Below are 26,836 nucleotides of genomic sequence, written 5' to 3'. Positions count from 1 at the left end.
GACAGAGATTCGAATTCGGACCCTCGCCTTTCATGGGTAAGTGCTCTACCGACTGAGCTACCCAAGCATGACTCATGCCCCATCCTCACAGCTTTAATTCTGCCAGTACCTTGTCTCCTACCTTCCAAATTTCACAGGAGCTTTCCTGCAAAACTTGCAGATCTAGCACTCCAGGAAGAAAGGATACTGTGGAGCCATGGCTTTGCCACAGCCTGGGGGATGTTTCCAGAACGAAACTTTCACTCTGCAGTGGAGTGTGAGCTGATATAAAACTGCCTGGTATATTAAAGGTGTGTGCCTGTGAAAGGTGAGGGTCCCAAGTTCGGGTCTAAGTCCCGCACATAGTTTTAATCTACCAGGAAGTTTCATACCAGTGCACAATCTGCTGCAGAGTGAAAGTTTCTTTCTGGAAACATCCCCTAGGCTGTGGCAAAGCCATGTCTCAGCAATATCGTGCTAGTTCAGCAAGTTTCGCAGGAGAGTTTCTGTGCAGTTTTGAAGGTAGGAGACAAGGTACTGGCGGAATTAAAGCTATGAGGATGGGTATGAGTCATGCTTGGGTAGCTCAGTCAGTAGAGAACTTGCCTGTGAAAGGCGAGAGTGTACCGGATGGATACTCAAACTCGGACCACACAGCTGCAGAGTGAAAGTTTCATTCTGGAACCACTGGACTCCTGTTTAAATCACAAGGAGGTGCAATTTCTTAGAGCAACTAAAAAACAGCTCATGGTAGCTCTACCAGCTGCTGTAGCTGAATATATGTCCCTGACTTTAGCATATCAAGGGGTACTCTGGCCGCAACAACAAATGTGTGACTGAGTTATCCAAAACAAATTTTTACAATGGATTAACAAAATATATCGATACCAGAAATCACTGTACTACAGAAAAACACAGACCAGCACCAAGTTACAGCAGAACAAATTCTTATACCGTATAACAGATGCTCGCTAATGCTGTAGTCATTGTCAAGAATAAATCATCATCAAACGATTACAGAATTTGGACTGAAAGTGTGAAAGGTATAGAGACGCTGGTTGTATTGGAGGTGTTATAAATGAGGATCTATGCCTCCACTTGTATGCTTTATTTAGATTGCAAGTTTAAACAGTAATAGCAAAGTTTTCCGTCTGCACTCTCAGCCTCAGTGACACAGGAGTTTCTCCCTTTTCTCAAAATTTTAGATGATGTATTTTCCTAAATCATTAAGCGATAAGATCTGTTGGAGAGAGTGATATATCTACCAGTTCATTTCTTGTGCAAACTTGTATAACACGTAGCCTGACGGTTACTAAGGCTTCGATACTACGAAACGTCACTGATGCCGATGTCACCAAGATGCAAAACTCACACCAAGCTCCGAACCGGACGAAATTTTATTTATTCGTTCTGCTTGTCGTACGGGATGAACATTCATACTAAACATTTTCTCGTGGCACCTCAAGTGAATGTCAATGTAAAACAATAACAATTTTCTACCCACGAACATACACATGACAATTGAAATATTATTAGTTTGTGATACACTGTTTTCTTTCTTTTTTTTTCCTTACCGCTATTATTTATAATAGCGAAGATCGAATACTAAACACATAACCTTTAACATAACACCATATTAAAGACAACTACTGCAATATCCCGTCACCGAAGAACGTTTGTTTACCTAATTCGGGGATGGTCCATTCCACTGACAATCACAATAACAAATATACACTTAGAGTATACAAACTACATTAGATACGCGTCACAGTGGTACGCGTTCCCTTCTCTCTGACAATAAACATCTGTAAAGCAGAGATATACGTGAATAAGTACGTCTTTGCTCTGTATCACCCAGGCCAATAGCATTGCACCGCATGTTCCGAGAGCTTGACGTACGAGAAGTGGTTGTTGTTGTGGTAGGATGTGTAATTTTGCATCGTTTCTGACAGCTGTTGTTTGCTATGAAAAGAAACGATGGGTGCCTGCCACATGACCAACAGCCCCAACTGTTTTCAAGTGATAAGATTGTAATGTTTTAATATACTGTCGTTCAGTAAATGCTCCCAGTGCTTAGAGTACAAAATGAATTCCTACATTCAGCGCGTTACAGTTTACAAATCTCTTTTTAATAGAGTGCAGTCATCTTGTTTGTTTTCCACTGACATGAATAAATTTTGTATATATTTCATATTCATGTCAGTATTTGTTTTTACGTTGCTTTTTGCTTTGCTGTCGGAATACTTTAAAGTTCAGTGCAGTGAACATGGATTTAAATCGCCGCAAAAAGCGTTTTCGCCTTTGCCAGACGACAGCCAGATTCACGTTGTCGATGATGGAACTCTGGGATTAGTTCTTAGAACATCTGATGTCTCTGAAGACGTTAAGAGCAAATCCAAAGCAGTAGGCAAGTATGAACATAGTTGCTTATGTTACTTATTTACCACTCCACTTTCTGCATTTGTAATATTCTCGATCTTGTTATTTGTAACATTCGACGTATTCGTGCCTTAATTGTGTACAGTACATCCTGCATACAAAAGAAAAAGCATGAGGGGAGGGGAAGGGGGGGGGTGGGGAGTGGCAGAAAAACGTTATAATAATTCAAAATTGTCTGGTTGCAGAATAATTTTGTGTTTATTGCAGTTGATAATGTTTTGTTTTTAAATAATCAGTCGAAAGGTAATATTTTCCTGTACTTCAATACAGACTCCTACTATACAACACCAGTAACTGCACCGTTGAGCCCTGCACCTCCATATTCAGCTAAAATTTGTTATGTACTTCATCAATAACGTATTTACTACTGCTGATGCTCTTACTGATACATTAATATTTGTGAAGCTTGACCATCTCATGACAGTGTGTACTTACAAGACACAAGCATCTATAGAGCAGAGATATTATGAGTGAATAAGTTCCTCTTTGCTCTCTGTATCACCCAATAACATTGTACCACATATTCCAACAGCATGCTGTTGCATTATACTTTCTCTTGTTTTAGGATGCTGTGAGGATACGTTTGTTTACATTGCAGAATAATGTCTTATCTGAGGACATATGTGCTATTTGTAGCTTGAATTACAAAGTGAATCTCCACTGGAAGCATTTTTCTATCATTTTACATAGTGCTTTGTCCAACTGACCATGTTTTCAATTTTATTTGAAATTTTTCCATGTTTTAATTTTGAAGTGAAGACATGGTGAGCCAATAACAGCTCATGCAAACATCAGGAGTCAAATAATTTATTGGACCTCATGCTACTATACTCATAGCATTTCTGCAAGCAGCCAGAATTAGATAGCCAGTAGGCAGATAGTGACATCGGTGCCCAGGAATGCCGACACACAGAAAGCTGCTCAGTGATGCAGTCCCCATTTAGCATGGAGTCTCCGTCGACAGTAGGCACCCGCAGTGTGGAAGACTCAGAATACTCACAAGGGTAGGCAGCCTCTGGTAGTGGATGTCGACATATGAGTGTCGGTGCATGACATCAGTGTGTGCACACCAGTGTAGGAGGGCAAACGTCTGTACCGCCCAGGTCTTGACATGCTGCTCTTCAATGCAGGATGCAGGCTGTTGCTGGAGGGGCCTATCAGTGGAGAGGCACGGAGTGTGGGAAGGTGGACTCGGTGCTGTAAGATGGAGTGGTGTACTGGCCCATCTTGCAGTCTATAAACAGCCCCATTGCTGCAACTGGTGTTCCGACACATTGATGCTCACCAACTGCATGTGGTTTTGCCAGCTGCTGCGGCTGAGCTCGTAGGTTGTGCAGTAATCCCCAAAAACTAGTGCAGTGCCACATTACCTCTCTCCTTGGAATACATGGCCCCCGGGTTCCTATCCTGGACTAATCTGCAACAGAACTCAGCTTACACAGACAGTAGTGTACATTATTTCCAGTTTTCCTTCTTATATACTAGGAGGCTTGGACCACAAGGTCTCAGTGGTGCAGATTTATTCTATAGGTTGTAGCACCCTGGCTCCTTAGTTCTCATAATTTATCCCATACACTTGTGGGTTATATTTTCTTCTCTCACTTTCAACAGGCAGGCAGTTCCTCCTAAAATTTTACAATACAGTTTAAAACTGCTATTCTCACCTTACGCTAGACATGCCTTCTCTCCGTGTGTGACTTAACGTCTCCCACATCTCTCAAAAACTCACTGACCTGCTCTTCAGTATTTTACACTATCTTAAATGCTGGGAAATGTATACATTATCACTAATTGTATTATTTTGTACATGCCCATAACAATTTATCACTTTTCATCTCTACTCTCAGTGTGCCATGTTGCTCAATCTTGGATCCTTTCCATTGAGATCTGCACAGTGGGAGAGGGGGGGGGGGCTTGGGTGATCAACTTTCCACTTAAGGCAGATGAGGGCTGTACAGAACAGAGTCATAGGTACTATAATGTTGGTTTTGGTGACACTCCAGGTCACAACAGTACAATGTTTTTCCTGAGTCTGCTACACAGGCCAGAGCACATAAATATACACCCTTCTTGGGTCACTGCAAGATTGTTTGGGGAAGGAACAGGATCTTGTTTCAACTTCTTATTGAGGTAGGTCAAATTTTGTATTGGGAACAGTCCTAGCAGTTTGTCTGGCTATTACAGCTGTGGATGTGGTACATTTGATCTGGTAATCCCTGTAAAAGTGGCTGACAGTTGAAGTGTTGGTTCAGTTGTCACACACCATCCCATTAATTAATACCTCACTTCCATGCAGTTCCAATCACTTTGCCCCTGCAAGTCTCTCTGGTTCGTAGCAGTTTACCACCGCCACTACCTTGTTACCTTTTACCACCTACCTCACTCTTCCCAAGGTTCCTGATATGATATCATTGTCATTGTCAGCCACATTCTGAGTATAGTTTTCAATAATCCCCCCGCCCATCCCCACCGTTTAATTGACCCCTCTTGCATCATCGCAAAGTATGCAACGACACGCCTATTGCCTGCAGCATTTGCTCTTGAAATTGTTCATAGGGCCTATGCAATATCTTGAATTATTCCCACACTTCTCTGAATAATCATTAGCTCTCTGCTTCTTCCTGTAACCTGAGAGCCCTTAATCTCAGCAACCATCAAAGGCTTGTAAGAAACATGCCCTCTTGCCTGGTAAAAGGCACACTACTTTCCATTTGTTGATCTCACAGTACTCCCACTCCACCTTCGATGAAGAGGCAAAGCAGTGCCATGGTTGGATGGCCTCCATCCTTATTCTGAGCATACAGCAACCTGGAAACAGGAAGCTATACTCTCCTTTCCTCCTCCTGAAAGGTCTGCTCTCACTTGGCGTACTTCTCACACATACATTGATTATAAATCTTAGACATAAAATTACAATAATTGTGGCACATACAACTCATTTCCAAAATCCTTTCCACAACCAAATGTTGCCCTTCGATAACCTTAATGTTACCTAATTTCATAATTGCAATACAACATAACACAAAATGTGCACAATATCACTCCTTATTTTCTTGGCCTTAACCCATATGCACATCATCTTCATGATCACCCTTCTCCTTATTTCTTTCCTCCTCTTACTTTGCTGTGCGTGCTGATTCTAGTAGCAATGAATCTGGAGTGCCATGAAATGGTAATAGACTTCCAACATGAACTACCTTTGTCCTAGTGAGGAAATGAAGCTTGACGTTGACTGGTGGTGATACGTGTGTCCCATGGTACAGTTTCTGGTACCTTGTCACACCCTTTTTTTGTTTTACTCTCAAGGGTATAAGGACCTGACAGCATTACCCATTGCCCTACCACATACTGTGGTAATTTCTCTGTACACTACCCCTTGCTGTTCCAGGCCTTTAGTATTTGTTTTCAGCATGTGCCTCCCATAGTGTATTGGTGAAATGGCTTGCCTTCCCTACTAATGTTTGGTATGATGACATCAAGTGATGAAGGCATCCTTCTCCCATACACCACCTCATAAAGGCATAGTCTAGTACCAGAGTGAACATTCGAGTTTTAAATTGCCGCAACCGGTCACAAGCATGTATATAAGTAATTATGGTGAGAGTTTATGTAGTAACTCAGCATCTTACTAATAGTATTCTGTTCTACCAGTAGTTTGCAGGAGACTAGTTCTTAATTTCTGGACCTTTAGCAATTGACATGAAATTTGTCCCTTGGTCCATGATTACCATTTTAAGACATGCCAAACTTTTGACTTTTGGGTTGTGCGCATTCAGCCATCGGAATAATGGGCAGATGATACAGCACGTATTGGAGATGATTTCCTTGTCAGTTACGACTATACAAGCATAAGGAAACTAACACCCAGCTCCCGAGTGAAGAAACTCTATGACTTGGCCAGGAGCAAGAATTTACTGACCATGGTGTGCATCAACGTAGCTGCTTGCTCATTCATAATGGTGATCATTTCTGTATACTGGGAAAAGTGGTCAGTAATAGTTAACACGAAACAGTTTTCCACTGTAGCCTAGTTAGTCAGACCTATGGCATCCATTTGTATCATTTCAGATGGTTTAATTGCCTATGGTAACACTTGTAATGGTATTTGCTTGTGGTTCATGTTTGCTCTGCATACTGTACATAATTCTTTACATATTGGTGTACATCTTCCTCCCTCCCCTTCCACCAATACCATTCTGTCACTGTCTGCTTTGTTGCCTTCCAACATCTGTGCCCCGATAGCACGTGGTCTTGTACAGCTTGCAATAGGTGTGAGTAGCTTGTGCTGCTGGCCACTCAGTAAGGCCATGTCTGTACTACTTCTGCCTTTTTGCTCAAGCCATCCATGTTACCATGCTTCTTGCCTGGCTTATGCACAACTTCAAAATCGAACTTGCCGAACTTCACACACACACACACACACACACACACACACACACACACACAACCCTCGTGAGCCATCTAGAAGTGCCCCTCAACACTAATAACCATTTCTGAGCTGCATGATCAGTCACCACTTTGAATTTTCCCCATACAAATAGCATCCAGTTGTTGCCACCATGAAATGTGTGTCTGCTGCAGTAATATCATCCAGAGAACTCGTATTTGACAGGATACTATTTCCAACACTGTTTATTTATGTTCACCTTTCAGAATGTACTGCTTTCCAGTGACCGTGTTAGTAAAAATAACTGTAGCATGTTAGTAAAAAATGGATCAGACAGTAATAAATGATGTATCAAGTGCCACAAAACTGATTTAGAGATAATCAACAAAATGTGTATAGCACTTATATGGATCACTACAAAAACACCAAAACTATACAGATTTCTTCTCATATATGTAATTTTTGTTCTGTGTTTGTAAGTTTAAAAACAAAATTTGAAGAAAATGAAACATTCTGTATGCATTGGCTTTAACATAAATAATGATAAAAGTGGGATAATGCCCATTTTCATTCAATTCGCAAGGTTCTAGTAAAGCCACTTATTCTTCTCTTTCACAAATGGAATCTTTTAGTTAAATTCCTTCCATTTCTTCTAATAAGCTAGATTCACTGTGTAGTGTTCCCAGCTGCACCTGTTGAAGATTAGAAGGCTTAATGTTCCTCTTCAAGATGTAATGTTCCTTGAACTCCTCAATTGCATTAAGATGGCTCTGAGCACTACGGGACTCGACATCTGAGGTCATCAGTCCCCTGCATTAAGAGCTGATGGAATCCTAGCTATTCAGCAGCCAGTCTAATCCACTGTGCTTTCGAAATATGCTTGTTGGTGAAGTTTACTTAAATGCATAAAAATCTGTTTCTTGCAATACACGCACGTTTCATTCTCACCTCTGACACACGCAGCCTCATGCCAGAGAAACATGTAACTGGTTTGATTATCACCAACGTGAATGCAAAGCAAGTTGTAATTTGAGAGAGAGCTGCCATAAATAATGCATTTCACTGTGCCTCAGTGAAGGAAGAGAAATCACTTTTTGTAAATCAATTCCAGCTGTACATACTTCCAAGTTAGCCCCTTGACTCTGAACTTTGTCAGCTTTCACAGAATCCTTAGCTTTCTTTGCTTTTTTGGTAATGGAATCTAGCTGCAGTTTTATTGTCTTTATTAATGGGATCACACCTCAGTTCACTCGAATAGTGGCTTTCTTGCCTTGGTTAACACTGATCAACAGCCAGTTTTTCATCTTCTTCTTTATACTTCGGGTTTTTTGTCATATTCCATCACTTTTCTTCATAGACAACATCACCACTCTGCTTCAGCTATGTTAATGTCTGACCTATTCATTTGGTCTGACTGAGAACCTCATAAAATGTTGCTTTGCATTCTCATATAACATCTCCCTCAGCACCAGGCAATGTGTAGCACAGTTACTTCTTTCTTCTTTGCTATTATTGTTTGTTCAGCACCTTCCTCAGTAGACAACTGAGCAGTTACATTATTATCATTACTTACCTTTGATCTTCACCTCTTCACTTTGGAAACACTCATGTGAGAGATGAGACATTGCACAGGTATTTAGGTACCTTTTAGTGAGCACAAATCATTACAGCAAAAATATAGGGGAGGGAAAGGATCCACCTTGGTACAACAAACATATTAGAAAGTTGCTGAGAAAGCAGAGAATTTTGCACAGTTGTTTTAAACATAGTCACTGCCCCTCTGACAAACAGAAATTATGCGAAATGAAAGCAGCTGTCAAAAGGTCAATGACAGATTCTTTTAACAAATTTGACAGCAATATTTTATCTATCGATTCTAAAAATAACCTCAAAAAATTTTGGTCGTATGGAAAATCTATGAACACTACAAATAATTCAATACCTTCTCTTGCTGACAGTGTGGGCAATGTAACAGATGATGATAAACAGAAGGCCGAAATTCTAAACCTAGCTTTCGAAAACTCGTTTACAGTACAGGTCTGCAGCACCATTCTTCCTTTTAATTATTGAACAAATGCAAGGATGGCTGCATAGTGTTTAGTGTATCTGGGATTGTAAAACAGTTAAGATCCTTAGATGCCAGGAAGTCATCTGGCCCAGACGGTATCCCCGTAATATTATATGTTGACTATGCTACAAATATAGCACCATTCTTATCCATCATCTATCAGAGATCATTGGAACAGCAGAAGTTCCACGGAAATGGAAGAAGGCCCAGGTCATAGCAGTCTATAAAAAGGGTAGAAAATCAGATGCACATAATTACCAGCCAATTTCACTGACATTGATTTGTTGTAGAACTGTGGAACATATTTTTTGTTAAGACATAATGACCTTTCTAGACTCTGTGAAGCTCATCTGGAGAAACCAGCACGGTTTGAGGAAACAGCGGTCATGCGAGACACAGCTGGCCCTCTTTGTACATGATATACAACAGGCTGTAGATACCGGCTCCCAGGTTGATGCCATATTTCTCAACGGAAAGGCATTCATACCAGTTCCGCACTGTCACTTGCTCCAAATAGTGCATGCTTACGGTCTATCCGATGACATATGCAGTTGGATAGAAAGTTTTCTAGCAGACATAGATAAGTATGTCGTCCTGAATGGGATGACTGCAACAGAAAGAAGCCTAAATTCAGGTGTGCCCCAAGGCAGAGTAATAGGTCCGCTGCTTTTTATGATTTACATAAACAATCTGGTTGATGGTATTGACAGCAGCTGTAGTCTACGGGAAAGTAGTATCACATGAAAGTTGTGAACAAATCAATGAGGATTTGCAGAAAATAAATGTGTGGTGTAAAGACTGGCAGTTATCTCTCAATATTAGTAAGTGTAACCTACTGCGTATAACAAAGTGAAAATCCCCATTAATGTACGAGTACAAAATAAATGCCCAGTCTTAGGAAGCAGTAACATCCGTCAAGTATCTGGGTGTGACTATTCATGGGATGATCAGATTACACAAGTAACGGGCAAGGCAAACTCTAGGTTTCGGTTTATTGGTAGAATCCTGAAGCGATGCAGTCCTTCAGCAAAGAAAATTGCTTACAAAATGTTAGTTCGTCCAGTCTTAGAGTATTGTTCGTCTGGATGGGACCGTTACCAGTTGGATCTGGTTCAAGAGATTCAGGAGGTCCAAAGAAGAGTGGCAAGATTCGCAACTGGCACATTTAGCCATTGCGAGAGCATTACAAATCTAATAGAAAGTTTGAAGTGGGACACACTTGCAAATAGACGACGTGCTAAACGGAAGGGACTGTTCACCAAATTCCAAAATCCTATCTTCACCATGGTTGTAGAGCATATATTATTGCCACAAACTTTCAAATCGCACAATGGTCACCATTCAAAGATAAGAGAAATTAGAGCTCGTACTGAGGCGTTCAGACAGTCATTTTTCCCTCGCATGATCTGCGAGTGGGACAGAGGGGGGAATATGACCTTGGCGCAAATTGTGCCCTCCGCCACACACTGCTTGGTGGCTAGCGGAGTATATATGTAGATGTAGATGAAACAACTTAAGTTTCTGGTCATATGAAAGTGGTCTGCATTTAAATTGACATTTACAGGAAACCTGAAAGAGTGGAACAGTACGTATAATAAACACTTTAAATCAACATACCTAGATCTTTGCAGATAAGTAAATGGTCCCATGCAAATAGTTAACTGTAACCTCATAATCAGAACAATTATTTTTCTCAATACAAAATTATTTTCAATAATAAATTAAACACATTAAAATACTTGAACATTATTTATGATGATTCCAAGCCTTATAATAAGTGCTAAATGACAGTCAAGGCCTACCTGGTACTTGGGACCTTTTTAGCTGGAACCACAATATTGTATATTCCTTTCCTTCACATAAGCACTACCTTCACCTGAACTGACATGACTTGAAAAGATAGAAGTCATTGTGGAAAGGGGGCTGTAGCCAGAGATGTGTAATTTGATGGTCAGGCCATTTGGAGGTTTCCATGAGCTAGACAATAATGCAGGAACAGTATGTGTAACTGGGTTACAACTGGGGATAGGGAAACTTTCCTGTTTTGGTGCAGCAGTGATTCATTGTGGAGCATAAGGAACATGTAAAAATACATGGAAAAAATCCATAAAAAGTACATAATGGGTGAAGTTGTGGGAAACAGATGAAACCTGAGGGAGTAGGGCTGATAGTGAAGGATGAAGACGAACAACAATCGACATAAACACCATGAGATCAAATAGAAAAATAGATCAAAAGACAAAAATAGTGGGATGCAGGTAAGAGTGTGTAATAAGTGTGAAGAGCAGCAGGTGAAAATAGATTAGGTAAAGTTAGTTGGTGCAAGCTGGACTAAGAGGGGGGGGGGGGGGGGGGGGGAAGTGAGTCAGCCAGTCAGATGGGGTTGTCGGTAAGGTTGATGGTCAACAAGTTTGTGCGGCACAGGAAGGTATGATGATACAACATACAAACTACATGAGAGTGAGGGAAGAAGTGTGATCATTTTGAATGGCTAGCGGTATATATATCTGTGGGAGGAATGTGGGACATGATATGCTGCATGAACAGTCTGCACGGTCACATTATCATGTTTTGTTTGTGGACAAGAGTTTTGATACAGTGTGGCTTGCAAGTTGGAGTTTGCGTAGCTTGGAAGGTGACTGACAAAGGACAGCGAAAAAGAGAAAGAAAATACAGGCAGTGACTAATGTGCTGCATTACAGAATATTAACAAAGGAAAACAGCACTGGGTTGTGGCATGGGAGAAAAGCCGTTTGGAAGAGTCAAACAGTGGAAAGTTCTGGATGAAATAACAACTATTTGTGTAAAGAAAGAGATGTTGGGTCACAAACAGTGAAAATACTGCTATACATTTAAGCTTTCAGCCAAATGACCTTCTTCCGAAATAGAGTACACATTCACACAACCACAACTTGCCCACACTTGACCACAGAGTCTAGCCACTGTGGCCGAACTGCAGACTACAGCTGCCCCTGACAAGAGCAGCAATCTGGTAATGTTGGTGGGGCTAAGGACACATGATGCGAGAATGGGAGAGTAGGAGTGGGGGACAGTGTTATGCAGCTTGTGAGAGTGTGCAAGAATGTGGCGGGAACAAGTTAGGGCTGCTAGCTGCAGTTGGAGATGATTGGGGGAGGGGGGCAGGAAAGGAAGAGGAGAAATATAGTGGGTGCATTGGCAGTCTAGAATGCTTTGTAGTGTTGGAATGGGAACAGGAAAGAAGTTTGGTAATTGGCAGATGGGGCTTAGTAAAGGTTAGGGCCAGGGGGATTTTGGGAACAAAGCATGTATAGCAGGGAGAGTTCCCAACTGGACAATTTTGGAAAGCTGGTGTTGATAGAAAGGATTCAGATGTTGCAGACTGTGAAGCAGCCATTGTAGTGAAGTACCCCATGTTGGGCAGCATTTTCAGCAATGAGGGGCCAGCTGTCTCTTGGCCACAGTTTGTCATTGGCAATTCCTGTGGACGGACAGCTTTTTAGTAGTCATGATCATATAGAAAGCAGCAGAGTGGTTGCACTCAGTATGTAGATCATGTGGGTGGTTTCACAGACAGCCTGCCTTTGATGGGAGGGGAGATGCCAGTGACTGGACTGGAGTAAGTATTTGTGGGGGGATTTATGGGACAGATTTTGCATCTAGATCTATTGCAGGGATATGAGCCATGAGACAAGGGCTGGAGACAGGGGTGTATTGCCAACATAGGTTGGGAAAGTCATGTGATCAAAACAAGTGCCAAAGACTGGTATTTGTGTGTCATTATTCTGAATTTCTTATCCAAAAATTATCTCAAGCAGATAATTAGACAACTAACTTGTGAAGGTAATATCTTAGACCTCCTAGCAATAAACAGACCCAAACATATCAAATCATTTAACATAGAGGAAGTTATCAGTGATCATAAAGTTGTGGTAACAACTATGACTGCAAGTATTAAAAGGAATATCGAGAAAGTAGGAAAATATTTGTGTGTAGTAAGAGCGACGGGATACAAATAATTGATTATCAAATATTCAGTGGTGTAAATGAAGATGTGGAGCACAAAAGACAAAAAAAAAAAACACACACACACACAAAATGAAAGAATGGTTCAATATGCCTTAAACAAGTATGTTCTGGGCAAAGTCTTGAAAAATGGGAAAGTGCTTTAGTGGCCTCGGTAGAAAACTGTTAAGTAAATGAAGATTGCTTCATAACAGATTCAAGAGCTGACAAACAGAAGGTTAATGAAGCGAAAATGAGGATAAAGAAAGCAGTGAGAGATGCATTCAGAGATTTTGGAACTTAAGTATCAGCAATCATTCTTAATAAAAACCCTAAGAACTTTTGGTCACAAGCAAAATCAGAAGCAGTTTGGCATAATGTGTTCAGTCATCTCAATGACCATATTGGCATCTAAATGGAAGATAACAGAGAGAAGGCCAAAATACTGAATTTAGTCATTCGAAATTGTTTCATCACAGAAGATAGTAATATGGTCAGTCCTTTCAATTATGGTACGAACATCGAAATGCAGACATCAAGATAACCAAACATAGATTAGAAAAGCAGCTATAGTCACTTAGTAGTTCAAAGGCACCAGGACCAGGTGAGATACATGTAAGACTCCACAAAAATTATGCGAAAGGCTTATTCCTCTTCTAGCAGCAGTTTATTGTAGTTCACTGGACTGACTGGGAAAAAGAGTGGTCATTCCTGTTTTCAAGAAGAATCACAGGACAGATTTGCTTGACTGTAGAACTATATCATTGATGTAAAACTGTTGTACAAATATAGAAAATGTTTTGTGCATGAGAATTATGACACTTTTGGAGAATGAATATCCCTTCTACAAAAATCAACATGAGCTCCGCAGAGATCTTGCTAAATTCAGCTTGCTATGTTTCTCCACGAGATTCATAGTGCTGTAGACAAAGGCACTCAGGTAGATGCCATGTTCCTTGACTTTAGGAAAGCATTTGACACCATACTGTATTGGCATTTAGTGAAAAAGATATGAGAAAACCAAGTATCAGACCATATTTGCGACTAGATTCGATGCTTCCTTGCTGATAGAACTCAACACATCACTCTAAATGGAATAAAATCAACAGATGTGTTGGTAATTTCCAGAATATCCCAAGGAATTGTGTTAGGACTATTGCTGTTTACAATGTATATAAATGATGTAGTAGGAAGTGTCAGAAGCTGTTAAGAGTGTTTGCAGATGATGTGGTTGTCTATAAGAAAGTAGCAGTGCCAGGAAACAGTACTGATTTGCAGTCTGACCTACAGAGGATTGATGAATGTTGCAGGCTCTGGAAGTTAACCCTGAAATAAATAAATATAACATATTGTGCATACATAGGAAAAGCAATCCACTACTGTACAACTACACTATTGATGACAAAATTTCTGGAAACAGTATCTACTTTTAAATATCTAGGAGTAACTATCCAGAGCAACCTTAAGTGGAATGACCACATAAATTTAGACAGTACTTCCTGTGAAGAGTCTGCAAATTTCCTCCCACACACATCTCATGAAATTACCACAATGAGAAAGTCTGAGAAATTAGAGCTCATGTTGAGCCTTACCAACAGTCCTTCATCCTACGCACCATTCATGATTGGAAAAGGGAAGGGGGATCACTTGCTGGTACCAGAAGTACCGTCTGCTGCGCAATGTCAGGTGACCTGCAAAGTATTTGTGTAGAAGCAGAATGTGTGTGTATTCTCTATTTTGGAATTGTCCTTTTCTCTGAAAGCGTATTTTGTAACAGTCTTTTCATTGTATCTGTCTGCAACTAATGTCTTCTCTATATGGTGAGCAGCAAGCTATCCTTTTCATAATATTGTTGTTGTTCTGCACTAGACTTCCATCAAATAATCCAGTGCTGTTTTTCATTGTTAGTATTTTCTAATGCATTATTACTCAGTGTCTGAGTTTTGTTTCGTTTCCTTCCTGTGTTTTATCTGTCGCCTTCCAAACCACAGAAGGTCTGATTTACAAGCCACACTGTGTCAATGATATCGTCCACATAAAACACATGATTACAGGACTGTGTGGATTGTTGGTGCAGATATCATGTCCCACATTCTTCCCACTGATACAGTTACTCCCAGACCTTGAAACTGATCAACTTCCTCTCTCACTCTCACGTAGTTTCACATGTTTCTCTTTATCTTCCTGTGCCTGAAAAACTAGTTGACCCTTCACCTTACCAACAACCCCCCACCCAACTCTCTCCCTCTCCCTCTCCCTCTCCCTCTCCCTCTCCCTCTCCCTCTCCCTCTCCCTCTCCCTCTCCCTCTCCCTCTCCCTCTCCCTCTCCCCCTCCCCCTCCCCCTCCCCCTCCCCCTCCCCCTCCCCCCCCACCCCTCCCTCTCTCCCCCATCCACGTCCCCTTGTACCAGGATGCACATACTAACCTCACCTAATCGACTTTTAATAACTTTTCTTATGTCTTAACCACATTCTTATTTTTCAACAACCTTACATGTTTCAACTTTCCATCATTTTCAAAGGCTACAAAATGTAACACAAAACTTGTAACAGAGGATATGAAAATATGATACATTTCACCATTGATAAGAGACAAATTACGACGACTAGAACATGGCTTCATAGCTTACCAGTATCATGTCAGTCATATAAAACTGCTCACTAGGTACATTGCATCATGACAACATTCTCGATCATGAGACAAGTGCAAACTGCTATCAAGGGAAAATTTGGAATCCAAGTGGAGTAAACCGCTAGGCGGTGATACACTGTGCAATTTGTTTCTGTTTACTACCACAATTTTCATCGTTACATTGTATAAAACAGTTTCATCAGTAAACATGGAAGTCACTTTACAATGTTTACAAAAAGGTATTACTTTACAAAATAATGTAGAATGGATTTTTTTAACTAATACATTTAGAGAACATGCTGATTGGTGGTGGGACCATCTGTGTATTAACTAACAAATATCTCTCTCTCTCTCTCTCTCTCTCTCTCTCTCTCTCTCTCTCTCTCTCTCTTTACATCTTATAGCACATAAATTATTGTCATCAGGAAAAGCTCATAAATATTCAATAGAAGTTAAAATTATAGAGATTACTAGAGGGTTAGGAGGGTATTGGTTGTTGGTGTGCTTATGGTACTGTACATAATATTGTCTTTGGTTGTATGCCCATAAAACTGTTTTCTGTGAATAATAAACAGTGTAGATTGCCAGGATGCAATTAAAGGAGGACATAAATCGATGCACAACATTTGTCTTGACATATTACAAAATCTTGTAAAACTGCTTGTGTGATTACAAATGTTTATAAAATGATAACTTAAATAAAATAACTTGAAAGCATTGTGAAACAGGTATAGTAGTGCTGTTGTCAACAATTTTCAACTTGTACCATGCAGTGTGAAGTGCTGAGCATTTTCATGCAAATTGCAGCTTAGCTAATCCATTTACTCCTGCTGCCCCCTCTCTTCACACTTACACACAGTGACCAGAATCCCACTATTATCGTGTGAACAATTTTTAACTTAATACACATCCAAGAGGAACAATTCAATTGGAATCTGTGAGAGGTATATTAGCCAACATATTTTTCTTTGTAAATATTTATTGTGTATTAGTGTTTTCTGATGTGTTCTGTGTACTAGATGATCTCCTCATATGGTCTATTGGAACAAAAGGTACATCTAATCTAATCTTTAATAAATATTGATGCCAGCAGAACTCCTATGGGGTATGGGTATTTTGCATTGGGAGAAAGCAACATCTGCAATAAGTAGAAAATGACAATAACAGTAAAATATCAATATAATGGAAGGAAACATTCCACGTGGGAAAAATTATATATAAAAACAAAGATGAGGTGACTTACCGAACAAAAGCGCAGGCAGGTCGATAGACACACAAACAATATTTTCTTTGGGGGTAATGCCAAATGTCAGACAAGCCTGAGAAAATAAAATATGCGAGCGTAATCTGGCTAGGGCGAAGGCATGTTTGCGGAGGGAATGTAAATAAAACTTAATGGGGTCATTGTGGGGGTGTTGTGAGGGTGACATGGTATTAGAAGGTGGAAAGTGTAACATGAGGTGTGTCTATCGACCTGCCTGCGCTTTTGTTCGGTAAGTCACCTCATCTTTGTTTTTATATACAATAACAGTAAAATATACACGTGCTATTATGACAGAGACAAGATAAAACAATAGTTCCAAAAAGCAAAAAATGTACAGAAAGAACAAATAAACTGTAACTGGTATCAACAACATCAGCTGAGCTATATAGCCCAACTTGAAAGACTGATGACAACACAAATTTCCTAAAACAGATGCTGTTACAAAAAGCTAAAGGCAAGACCACCACAAATTATCCTAGTGATCCCTTGACATGCAGCCATTGGAAGAACCTTGACACAATACCTACCTCAGTCTCATATTATTGTCACATAGATGACATTTACAGTGTTCCCCAATGACACCTAGCATCTGCAAAACATCCTCCACCTCACTCCACAACATTCAGCTATTGAAGACGAATTTTGGACTCGTTTTGCAAGAATAGCACAGCAAGATCACAGTGAAAATAAGCAAATAATCAAACAAGCAGCATACCACAGATAATATGTGATATCATAAACAGGGGAATACACCATAGAAATAAGAAAAAGGATACAATCTCACACGACTATAAGATGCAATTTAACCTTCAGTCACAAAAATGTCATTTCCATAAACAAAATTTGTTTATGTATTATCAAATTAAACATGAATTGTTTGCATAATTTACGGTTCAAATTTACTGCAATTATAGTCTTCTCTGGTGATTAACACAACCATAGATAACATTTAGTATCTGGATGCCAACAAGCATCATATCATAAACAAATGACGTGGCACATGTTGTAATGGCTCAGAGCTGATGAGTGGTATCAAGTGAGTTGACCCAAAATCATGTAACTGCAAATGTTATATGTATTTTTAACCAGTGTATGCACTATCTGTTCCATTCCTGAGAATGTCATTGCTGTAGTGAACCAAACATCTGCGCCCCCCCCCCTCCTCCTCCTCCTCCTCCTCCTCCTCCTCCCCCTCCCCCTCCCCCTCCCTCTCACTCCCCCCTCTGCCCAAACAAGCTTCATTATTATAGCAGCTTGGTATTCACAGAACTTAGGTGTTAAAGGGTGCAGCCTTACAGAGAGTTAATAAAGAAATATTGAACTATATTCAGTCACTTAAAACTGTAATAATATGGCACCTGTGCAGAAACAGATTCTTGTCCTGAGCATTAGGCAATCCATCATGTTGTTCTGAGGAGTGGCCTCTTCAATTGACTGTTGGGCTGCCAACCTGTATAACTGACATGTTCGTGTCGCTATGTCATTATGTAGATACTATGACATTGTAGCTTCAGGGAAAGTTCTTCATAATCAGGTACATCTGATTATATACAGTGAAATTACATTTTTGTCACAGGGAGCAAACGGGGAAGCAAAAATCTCATTAAAAATTGTGCTCGAGAGGGTTGCAGAAATCAGTAGCTATTGCAGTTGCACAGTAAAGAAAATATAGAACGAGGGGGAAAGTGTGGCTACAAGTACTTCCTAGGACTTCATCACATAGGATAGACAGGAGGAGGAGAAGAAAATTTTATGTTCAGATACTATTGTACTATTGATGAACTGATTGTCAGAGGACTGATACATAATTTCCACATGACACACATTCTTTATTCTGCAGTGACAGTATTGTAGTAAGTGACGTCATTCACTATGATAATTTTTAATCCCTTTTTTGTTTTTATGAGCTTTTGTTCCAATTGCCCATGCTTGGACTTGCTTGCATCAGTCGATCTTCTGTTTTGTGTGAGTGTGTGTTTCGTGGTGCTCCAGAGAGAAGCTATAGACTTCAGTCATATAAATTTGTAGAATTATTGGCCGTACTGACATAACCTGTTAGTACAATCGTTTACAGACTCGCATTACAGTCCCCACCACTGCTGTCGGCCCCTTCCCCGATTTGTCATCTGCAGACACACAACGAGCTGTTGTGTGCACACATTGCCACGTGGCTAGATGTAGCAGGGGACTTGGAAGTTGAAAAGAAACAATTTTCAGATTTTCACCTCATTTTCTTTAGCTTTCCTAATGTAATTCAAGCTAACAAAGGAATGGTTCTGAAGAATGGGCCACAACTGATTTCTTGGCCTGACTGTTCTGAGCTTATGCTCCATCTACGGTAAACTTTAAGTTTTCTTCCTTAATTTGATGTGATAGTGTTGTGACTATCGAAAAGGACTCAATGAAAAGTTCACCAATAACACATTTTACTAAACTGTAGAAGTTATATCATAAATTCCCAGGTGCATTACTTTCAGATTCCACATACACATCAGTAACAATGTTAAGTTTTGCTTTTATTTCCAGATCTGTTGGAAAATGTTTTGCTGTTTCTTTCCAAACATCACCTTTTATTATTCCAACTTGTATAATGAACATGCTACATTACAAATTCAAGAGAACCTGTAACACTAGCTTCAAGCAGTGGAAAATGCTGGATGGAATGTAACAATATTATGAAAAGGAAAGTTGCTACTCACCATAAAGCAGAGATGCTGAGTCGCAGATAGGTGCAACAGTGACAGTCTTTTTGTTGAGCCTATCTCTGACTCAGCATCTCTGCTATATGGTGATTAGGAACTTTTCTTTTCATAATATTGTAACACTAGCTTCAGGTATTCTTACAAGTATGTGCAGTATCAAGGCCAGTCCTTCACCTGCAGCTATCTCTATACTGCAGCATTATCAGTGTACCCTCAGTAGTCAGAATATCACACAAAATTAGGAAACTATTAAAATTAGAGAGAGATGAGTAGGTTAGCAAGTACTTAGCTGTGTGAGATGCAGTTACTAGTCATACTGAATGGAACAGGAGGAAGTAAAAAATAGCAAACAGAGCTTTTCAGACTATACTTTCCTTATATAGGGAGAAAACATAGCTTGGTTGGGGAAGATTGGAAATGGGACAGATACTACTTTGGTAAGTTCTGTCCCAGATTCAGCTCAGAGATAACAGAAGAGTAAAGATTGCTAAAAACAAAAAGATGAAAAGCAAAAATAATAATTCAGTTAACAAATAGGAAGAGAGATGGTGAAGTTAAGAGGCATCTAAATGTGGGAAAGGGGTGAAAATTACAATAATGAAATTGGTAAGTACTTGTAAATAATGCAGAAAAAGGAGTGAGATGTGTGTGAACTGTTAAGTCCAGCATGGGGGTGGCAGGATGAGGGGATTTGTTGGAGAGTAGCTTCTGACATCCAGAGTTCAGCTTAAGCTAGTACTCACTGTAAGGATCCAAGCAGCCCATTTAATGCAGAAGCCACACAGGTTCCTCGAGTGAAGCTGCTGTGCGTGGCCAGCTACTGAGTATTTTTTGTCCCTGAGGCAGAGACCACATCTTAGATTGGGAACAATGCACGGAAGGAACCTTACGGATGAGATAACCGTCTTAGAAGCAGCTGTCATTTGATGAAAATATTGCACAGGTTTGGACAGCGACGACCCGCATCAGATTTTGTCAGAAGTGTCAGCTATGTTTGCCAGAGGAGAAGCCTCTCCATGAGAACTGTTTTATATAGGATTTGTGGGAGAGGAGAGTCTCACAGAGGTTATTGGTGCACGTAATATACGGGTTTGCTTTTGGAACAGTTGTGTTTACAGAGACTTCGTTCCACTGTCACGTGTCATGCATTACTAAGCATGCGCATAATGAAATAATTTTTACCACTGTGCATAACTGTTGGAATTTTTTTCTTACTTCTCAGAAGTGTGCTATTACCAAATCCTGCTTCAAACATATCATGCTATGTTATATTATACATTTCATTTTAAGTTTTAATAAGAATTTGTTTTTATGCACTGGCATCTGATTTCATCAAAAACATTTTTTATTAGTTTATTTCAAGGGTTTTCATTTGCCACTTTCTTGTGGCCTACCACCCAGAAGGGTTTTATTCAAAACTAGCTGTGCCTGCCAAGCGTTGCTGTGGCTCAGTTTGGTGAAATGGAAAAGAGAAACGACATCCTAATGTCCTCTCTCTCTCTCTCTCTCTCTCTCTCTCTCTCTCTCTCTCTATCTGTCCATGTCTTCCTCTCTCTGCCTCGATCCATCACTTTGTTCCCCTGATGTCTGTCCATTACCTCCTTCCCCCTGATGTCCGTATATCATTTCCTCCCCCCTCTCTGTCCATCTCTGGCTCCCCCCCCCCCCCCCTCCCCCCTGGTCCATCTTCTCCTTTCCGCTCTCTGTGTCCATTTCCTCCCACGCTTCTGTCCATCTCCTCTTTCCCCTTTCTCTGACCTTGATCCTATTTTATTGTTATTAATTCAAGTTCTGTAGTCTGAATGTATAAAGAGAATCGTTTAGAATTTGAAATAAATCAGTCAAGAACTTTTTGAAAATTTTGGTAATAACATTTTCCCTTTATATATTACACTTTTATTCATATATCATATATATTTAAGAAAAAGGGGTATAGAAATGCACACATATTTGAATGCAATGTTGTGTCGAGATTTCAAGTCGATCAACTATTTTCGAGTTTTGAGAGCACAAACATACATGGGCTGAATTTTTTATGCAATAAAGATTACTCCAGTTTGATTCACTCAGTGAGGCTACACAGGAACTATGACACCAGACATTTATTAATAAGGGGCGAGGCATAAATCTTCATCTGGCCATTTTAATTAATGTATCGTAAATCTCTGTAGCAGGCTGCTTTGATGACTCACATTCTAACCACCCAGACCTGGTAGACAGTTTAGGAATGGATAAATATTTTATTGAATTGTCATGTAAATTCCAAGGAGAGCTTGGCTCATAAGTTAAATGAACACAATAATACAGAAGAACTGTGATCAAAGTAAAAAGTTGAAAAATGAGTGGCACAGTTTATAAATGAGGGTCGGCAGTAGGCACTGATCGAGACAGTTATAGCAATCATCATGAGAAAGTACTATGCATTAAGATAATGAACAACATGTAACTTCTTAGGCTTTCCTGGTGATTCAGTTTCATGTCGTGGAATCAGGTGTACTGCCAGTGGTCGGCATCTTCCTGACACAATATTTTGACATCAAAACTTGCAGTCTTCATCAGGTGTTTCCTGCAACTGGTAGCCAAGCTGACCGTTTCCTGTATTTAGGCCTGGGCGGTGTCTGGTGTTCCCTACGCCATCTGCGTCCACTGCAGCCATTCCAGGCATTCCACCTTCTGTCCACACCCCTTTCTGCTGTTTTCCCTGGTGGCAGCCATGCCAAGGCATTCGTTACTGGCTCCCCTTCCACTAGAGGTCTATCCAGCACTATCAACATGCTGCAAACATTTCTCATGCTGTTGGCGACCACTGTGGCTTTCTATTGTGCCCCTGTAATTCTCCTGGCCTTGTGGGTTCACTACAACCCTACAAAGTGCACTGTCTTCAGAATTGGGCTGCTGTGGGGATTGCATATTCTGTCCATGCATGCCACAGCAATCTTTCGTGGCAGTGGCCGCCATCTGAAGTTTTGTACTGTGTCTGCTCCTAGGATGTGTGGTGCCAGAGGTTTTGGGTGGTTGATGTTCCCTCCCTGTCCATGAGTGCTACAGTTGTCTCCCAAGGAGCTAGTTGACACCTGGTGGTCTGTGAGAGATTTGATCCTGTTAATTACACCCCCTTGTTGTCTGAGGTTCATTACTGGAGAAGGGGACTTTTTTCCATTATTTATATAGTAATTGTGAAAGCCGGATTCCATGCTGTACTGATCTGGTGTCTTACTTCCCGGTTGATCACTTTCTCTACATCTTGATTTCAATAGATCTATCCCTTCTCCGGTAACAAGCCACAGACAACAAGGAGCATAATTAACGGGTTAAAATCTCTTGTGGAGCACCAGGCAACAACTACCTCCTTGGGAGACAACTGTAGTGTTCACAGACAAGAGAAGGAACAACATCAACCACTCAAAACCTCTGGCACTATACATCCTGGCAGCAGACACAGTACAGAACTCTAGACGGCGGCCACCGCTACGAAAGGTTGCTGCAGCATGCACAGATAGAATATGCAGTTCCCACAGCAGCCTGATTCGGCAGACAGTGCACTTTGTAGGGGTGTACAAAACCCACAAGGCCAGGAGAATTACAGGGACATGATAGAAAGCTGCAGCGGTCGCCAACAGCATAAGAAATATTTGCAGCATGTCGATAGTGCTGAGAACGCGCTTGGTGGACATGAACCTAGTAGGGAATGCGTTGGCCCAGCCACCACCTGGGAAAACTGCAGAAACAGGTGCGGACGAAAGGTGAAATGCCTAGAGACAAATAGCACTGCCAGAAACAGCCGCAATGGGTGCAGACGGCGTAGGGACACCAGTCCCTGCCCAGGCATAAATATGGGGCACGGTCAACTTGTCAACCAGTCTGAGGAAACACCTGATGAAGATGCCAAGTTATGACGTTGAAACATTGTGTTAGGAAGACTCAGACCACAGGCAGTACACCCAAAGAATGAACAACATGTTGGCTTCAGCAGAAGTGACAGGTGAAGAGATGATGAATGGCAGGTGATGGGAACGAAGTAAACTGTGCAACTTGACTGTTGCTTGGAGTAAATGGGCTCTGGAAGGGGAGCAACAAATTCTGTTCTCACTGAAGAAATAATTGTCAGAAATACAGGACATGTGCCTGGTTGTAATCGCAGGGCAGTGATATCTGACAGTTGAGGCAAGTGCTGAAGTTTCTTAAACAAGGCCTCAGCTTATTTCTTTCCCCTTCTTTATTCAATCTGAGTGTATGTTTCTTCCCTAAAAACCTCATTGTCAATAGGATATTACTCAGTAACCCTCCTTCCTTGTAGATATATTCAGGTTAATATCTACATGTGATTTCTCTGTCCAAGCATGTGGTAGTTCCCGTTCACTACAGTATGGCTTTAATGTATTTCTGTGTTTTCTGTATCATTTCAGTACAATAAATTCCTGCTATTCCCACTTCCTTCATGTTCCCCTCAAATGTCCAACCCAGACTTCAGTCTGTATCCAGCACAGACATTGTGAGAATTTGTAGACATTCTTAGAGGGGAGGCCTCACTTGTATGGCATTAAGCATATTCATACAACATGTGGTGTAGCAAGCTGTCAGGATTATGAATGAAACACAACACTGGTGTAATATTCTACAATATTACTCTAGTATATATAAAATATTCTACCAAGAACCAACAGAACAGTCAATCAATGCAATCTGTAAAGATCTCACATACAGGTTCATCACTTGTTAATCAGGGCTGTATGTAAGTCACAGTGTATGCCTCCTGCAGTTTCTAAAATATTTTGGAATACTTCTACTTTTCTGTCACAGTATACCACTGAATTTTAACAGAAAACAAATATTTTCGTAATGTACTTTGCGTCCCTTCCACAGCCTTTATGAAGTACCACACCGGTCACCACGGAGAAATTTTGTTTCATGGTCATGCCAGTGAAGAATATTTCAACCACTTGGATTGTGAGAAAGATACAAATCAAAACTCAACCCTAAGATGAGTAGCACACCAGTGGGGTAAATAGCTATTGCAAGAAAACAGTTTTGAAGGGCAACCTTTGAGGCACCTGCCACACAACATTTGTACTTGGCTTGCTCATGGATGTGGGGCACTGTCTGATGAAACACATCTTGCCCCTGCGGCTAGTGAGGACACTATAGTACCTAGTAGACAGAGCATGCTGCAGGCCACTGGTGAGTAACAGTGATCACGTCCAGTTAAATAAACAAGAGCAAACTCTCTCCACAGCAGCAATTCTCGAATTATAATAAGACATGACAAGTACTTAAAGCTCACTAACACTTGGGATATGTTACAATGTGACCTAAAGTCCATCAAGCATTGCCACAAAACTGCCTTTTCTTTTTCTGCAGGTCCCTACAATGTTGTTGCTATCAGACTTTGTTTTGTTTACAACATATTCATTATTCTAACATCTGCATGTTCAGAGTAAAACATATCAATGATAGAAAAGCACAGTCTAAGGAGCCAGCTGGTGACTCTCTGTTCCTTCTTCACTAGAGATCATAAACCCTTCCACAAAAAATTTTCACTCTCAGCAACAGGCCATGCCACGTGCCCCCCTCCCCCTCCTGGAGGTTCTGGGGTTAGAATAGGACCAAGATATTCCTACCTGTCGTAAGAGGCGAGTAAAATGAGTGTCCCACTTTTCTGCCTAATACGTTATGGTCCCCTTTTCAGGTTTGACCTCCATATTGTCCAAATTTTTCTGAAGTGCAGGCCATTTGGGGAAGGACGCCTTAAGTGATGCACTATATATCCCTCATGTATTATGATCTTTTGCACCTAATATTGGCATGGCACTACCACTGCACCCGTATTTCAGCTGTTTGGGTGAGAGCACCTTATGGGGTGCATAATCTCCATCGCTTGTCTGCAGTCCTCTTTTGCTCCCATGACAATATGGGATTTCCATGCATGCAGTATCCAGCATGGCAGCGAGTCCATCGTGGTGGGTCTGTCATGTACCCTCATGTTTGTAGCCCCCTGATCACTCAGGGATCACACTGCTGGTGCCTGAGCTGAAAACTCCCCCCGTATGCCAAGGAGCAGATGGGACATCAAGACTCCCAGCTAAGGTCATTGCACCAGGTGACCTTTGCTGTGACTGGGTGGCACCCATGGGAAGAGTCCCTGATCATAGTGGGTGGCATCAGGGTGAATGACCCACAATGAAGTGGATCAAGTCATCCTTTGCTGAGGACCAAATGGCCTCTGCAGAGTCTAAGAAAGGAAAGGTTGAATACAATGCTGTGACATATGACACCAAGTCTTTCCCCTCCCTAACTACACCATGGAAGGAACATATGGCTACAGAGAGAAGATGGGCGTATTCACCTCGTTATTTAGTGTGCAGCAGAACTGAAGGAGTGTCCTTTCTGGCTACCAAGGACCCCTGGAGGATAGGTAATGGGGAGGTGGCTGCACTGTTCAAAACCTGCAATTGGGTCAGAAGATGTAATTCAGATAGCATCCCCAGCCCAGTCACGGGCGTTACTCGCATGTGACAAGCTGGGTGATATTGCCGTTTTGGTCACCCGCCATAAAATCCTTAACATGGTCCAGGGGATCATTTTTCTTTGCAACCTCCACTTGCAGTCTGACAAGGAGCTATGTGTCAATTTATAATGTAGGAGTATTCACTTTGTCTGGTGCATCTATAGGGGACCTAAAAACACGGTTGGTACTGGTGCCTTAACGTTGGTCTTTGAGGGTGATTCATTGCCTGCAAAGGTCAAGGTGATGGTCTACCGATGTGACATCAAACCATACGTCTCTCCCCCAATGCAGTGCTGGAAATTCGGGCACATGTCTTCTCGGTGCCATTCCAGCACGACATGTTGAGACTGCGAACGTCCACTGCATCTGAATACTCCATGTGCATCTCCTCCCATGTGTGTCAACTGTGGAGAACTCCACTCCACCTGCTCGCCAGACTGCACAGTACTCCAAAAGGAGAGGACAATTACGGAGTACAAGACCATGGACAGGATGACTTACATAGAGGCTGAACAGAAATATGAAAGGCTGCACCCTGTTCGATTGCTATTGTCTTCCACATACTGCCACAACAACGTCACCCTCCTTAGCAATGACAGTCTCCTCTAAACATTCTACAGTGGCCTCTCAGAGCCACCTGCCTCCATCCCCCCGTTGCCCCCCCCCCCCCCCGCCCCTCCCTCCTGGTGGTTGGGAGCATATATTCTGTTCCTCACAAAGCTTCCCCTTCGGGAGCACCGACCTCCCAAATGCTGGATCCATCGGTCTCTTCCCCCAGCTGGAGAAGCAACAGCCTCCTCTGGCTTTCCAAGTGCAAAAGTGGACACCAGCCAGTGGCTGAAGGAGCCACAAGCTGCTGGTCGAAGGGCTTCATCT

At 41.3% G+C, this 26,836-nt stretch overlaps 2 protein-coding genes across 2 annotated transcripts in view; one reads left to right on the top strand and one right to left on the bottom strand.

Annotated features, from left to right (window-relative positions):
• The window catches only part of LOC124794906 (cactin), a 177,036-nt gene extending 175,268 nt beyond the window's left edge, over positions 1-1,768 (bottom strand). The window contains exon 1 of the mRNA XM_047258608.1: positions 1,664-1,768. Coding sequence (XP_047114564.1) covers positions 1,664-1,683 — 20 coding nt within the window. The 5' untranslated portion in view covers positions 1,684-1,768. The remainder of the gene's footprint in view (positions 1-1,663) is intronic.
• A 90-nt stretch (positions 1,769-1,858) lies between these two features.
• Positions 1,859-26,836, top strand: part of LOC124794890 (protein adenylyltransferase Fic-like) — a 91,985-nt gene continuing 67,007 nt past the window's right edge. Inside the window, exon 1 of the mRNA XM_047258587.1 lies at positions 1,859-2,386. Within this exon, the coding sequence (XP_047114543.1) occupies positions 2,065-2,386 (322 nt within the window). The 5' untranslated portion in view covers positions 1,859-2,064. The remainder of the gene's footprint in view (positions 2,387-26,836) is intronic.

The sequence above is a fragment of the Schistocerca piceifrons genome, chromosome 4 (genome assembly GCF_021461385.2).
Source record: "Schistocerca piceifrons isolate TAMUIC-IGC-003096 chromosome 4, iqSchPice1.1, whole genome shotgun sequence".
Classification (NCBI taxonomy): Eukaryota; Metazoa; Arthropoda; class Insecta; order Orthoptera; family Acrididae; genus Schistocerca; species Schistocerca piceifrons.
This window is presented reverse-complemented; position numbering and strand designations above follow the sequence as displayed.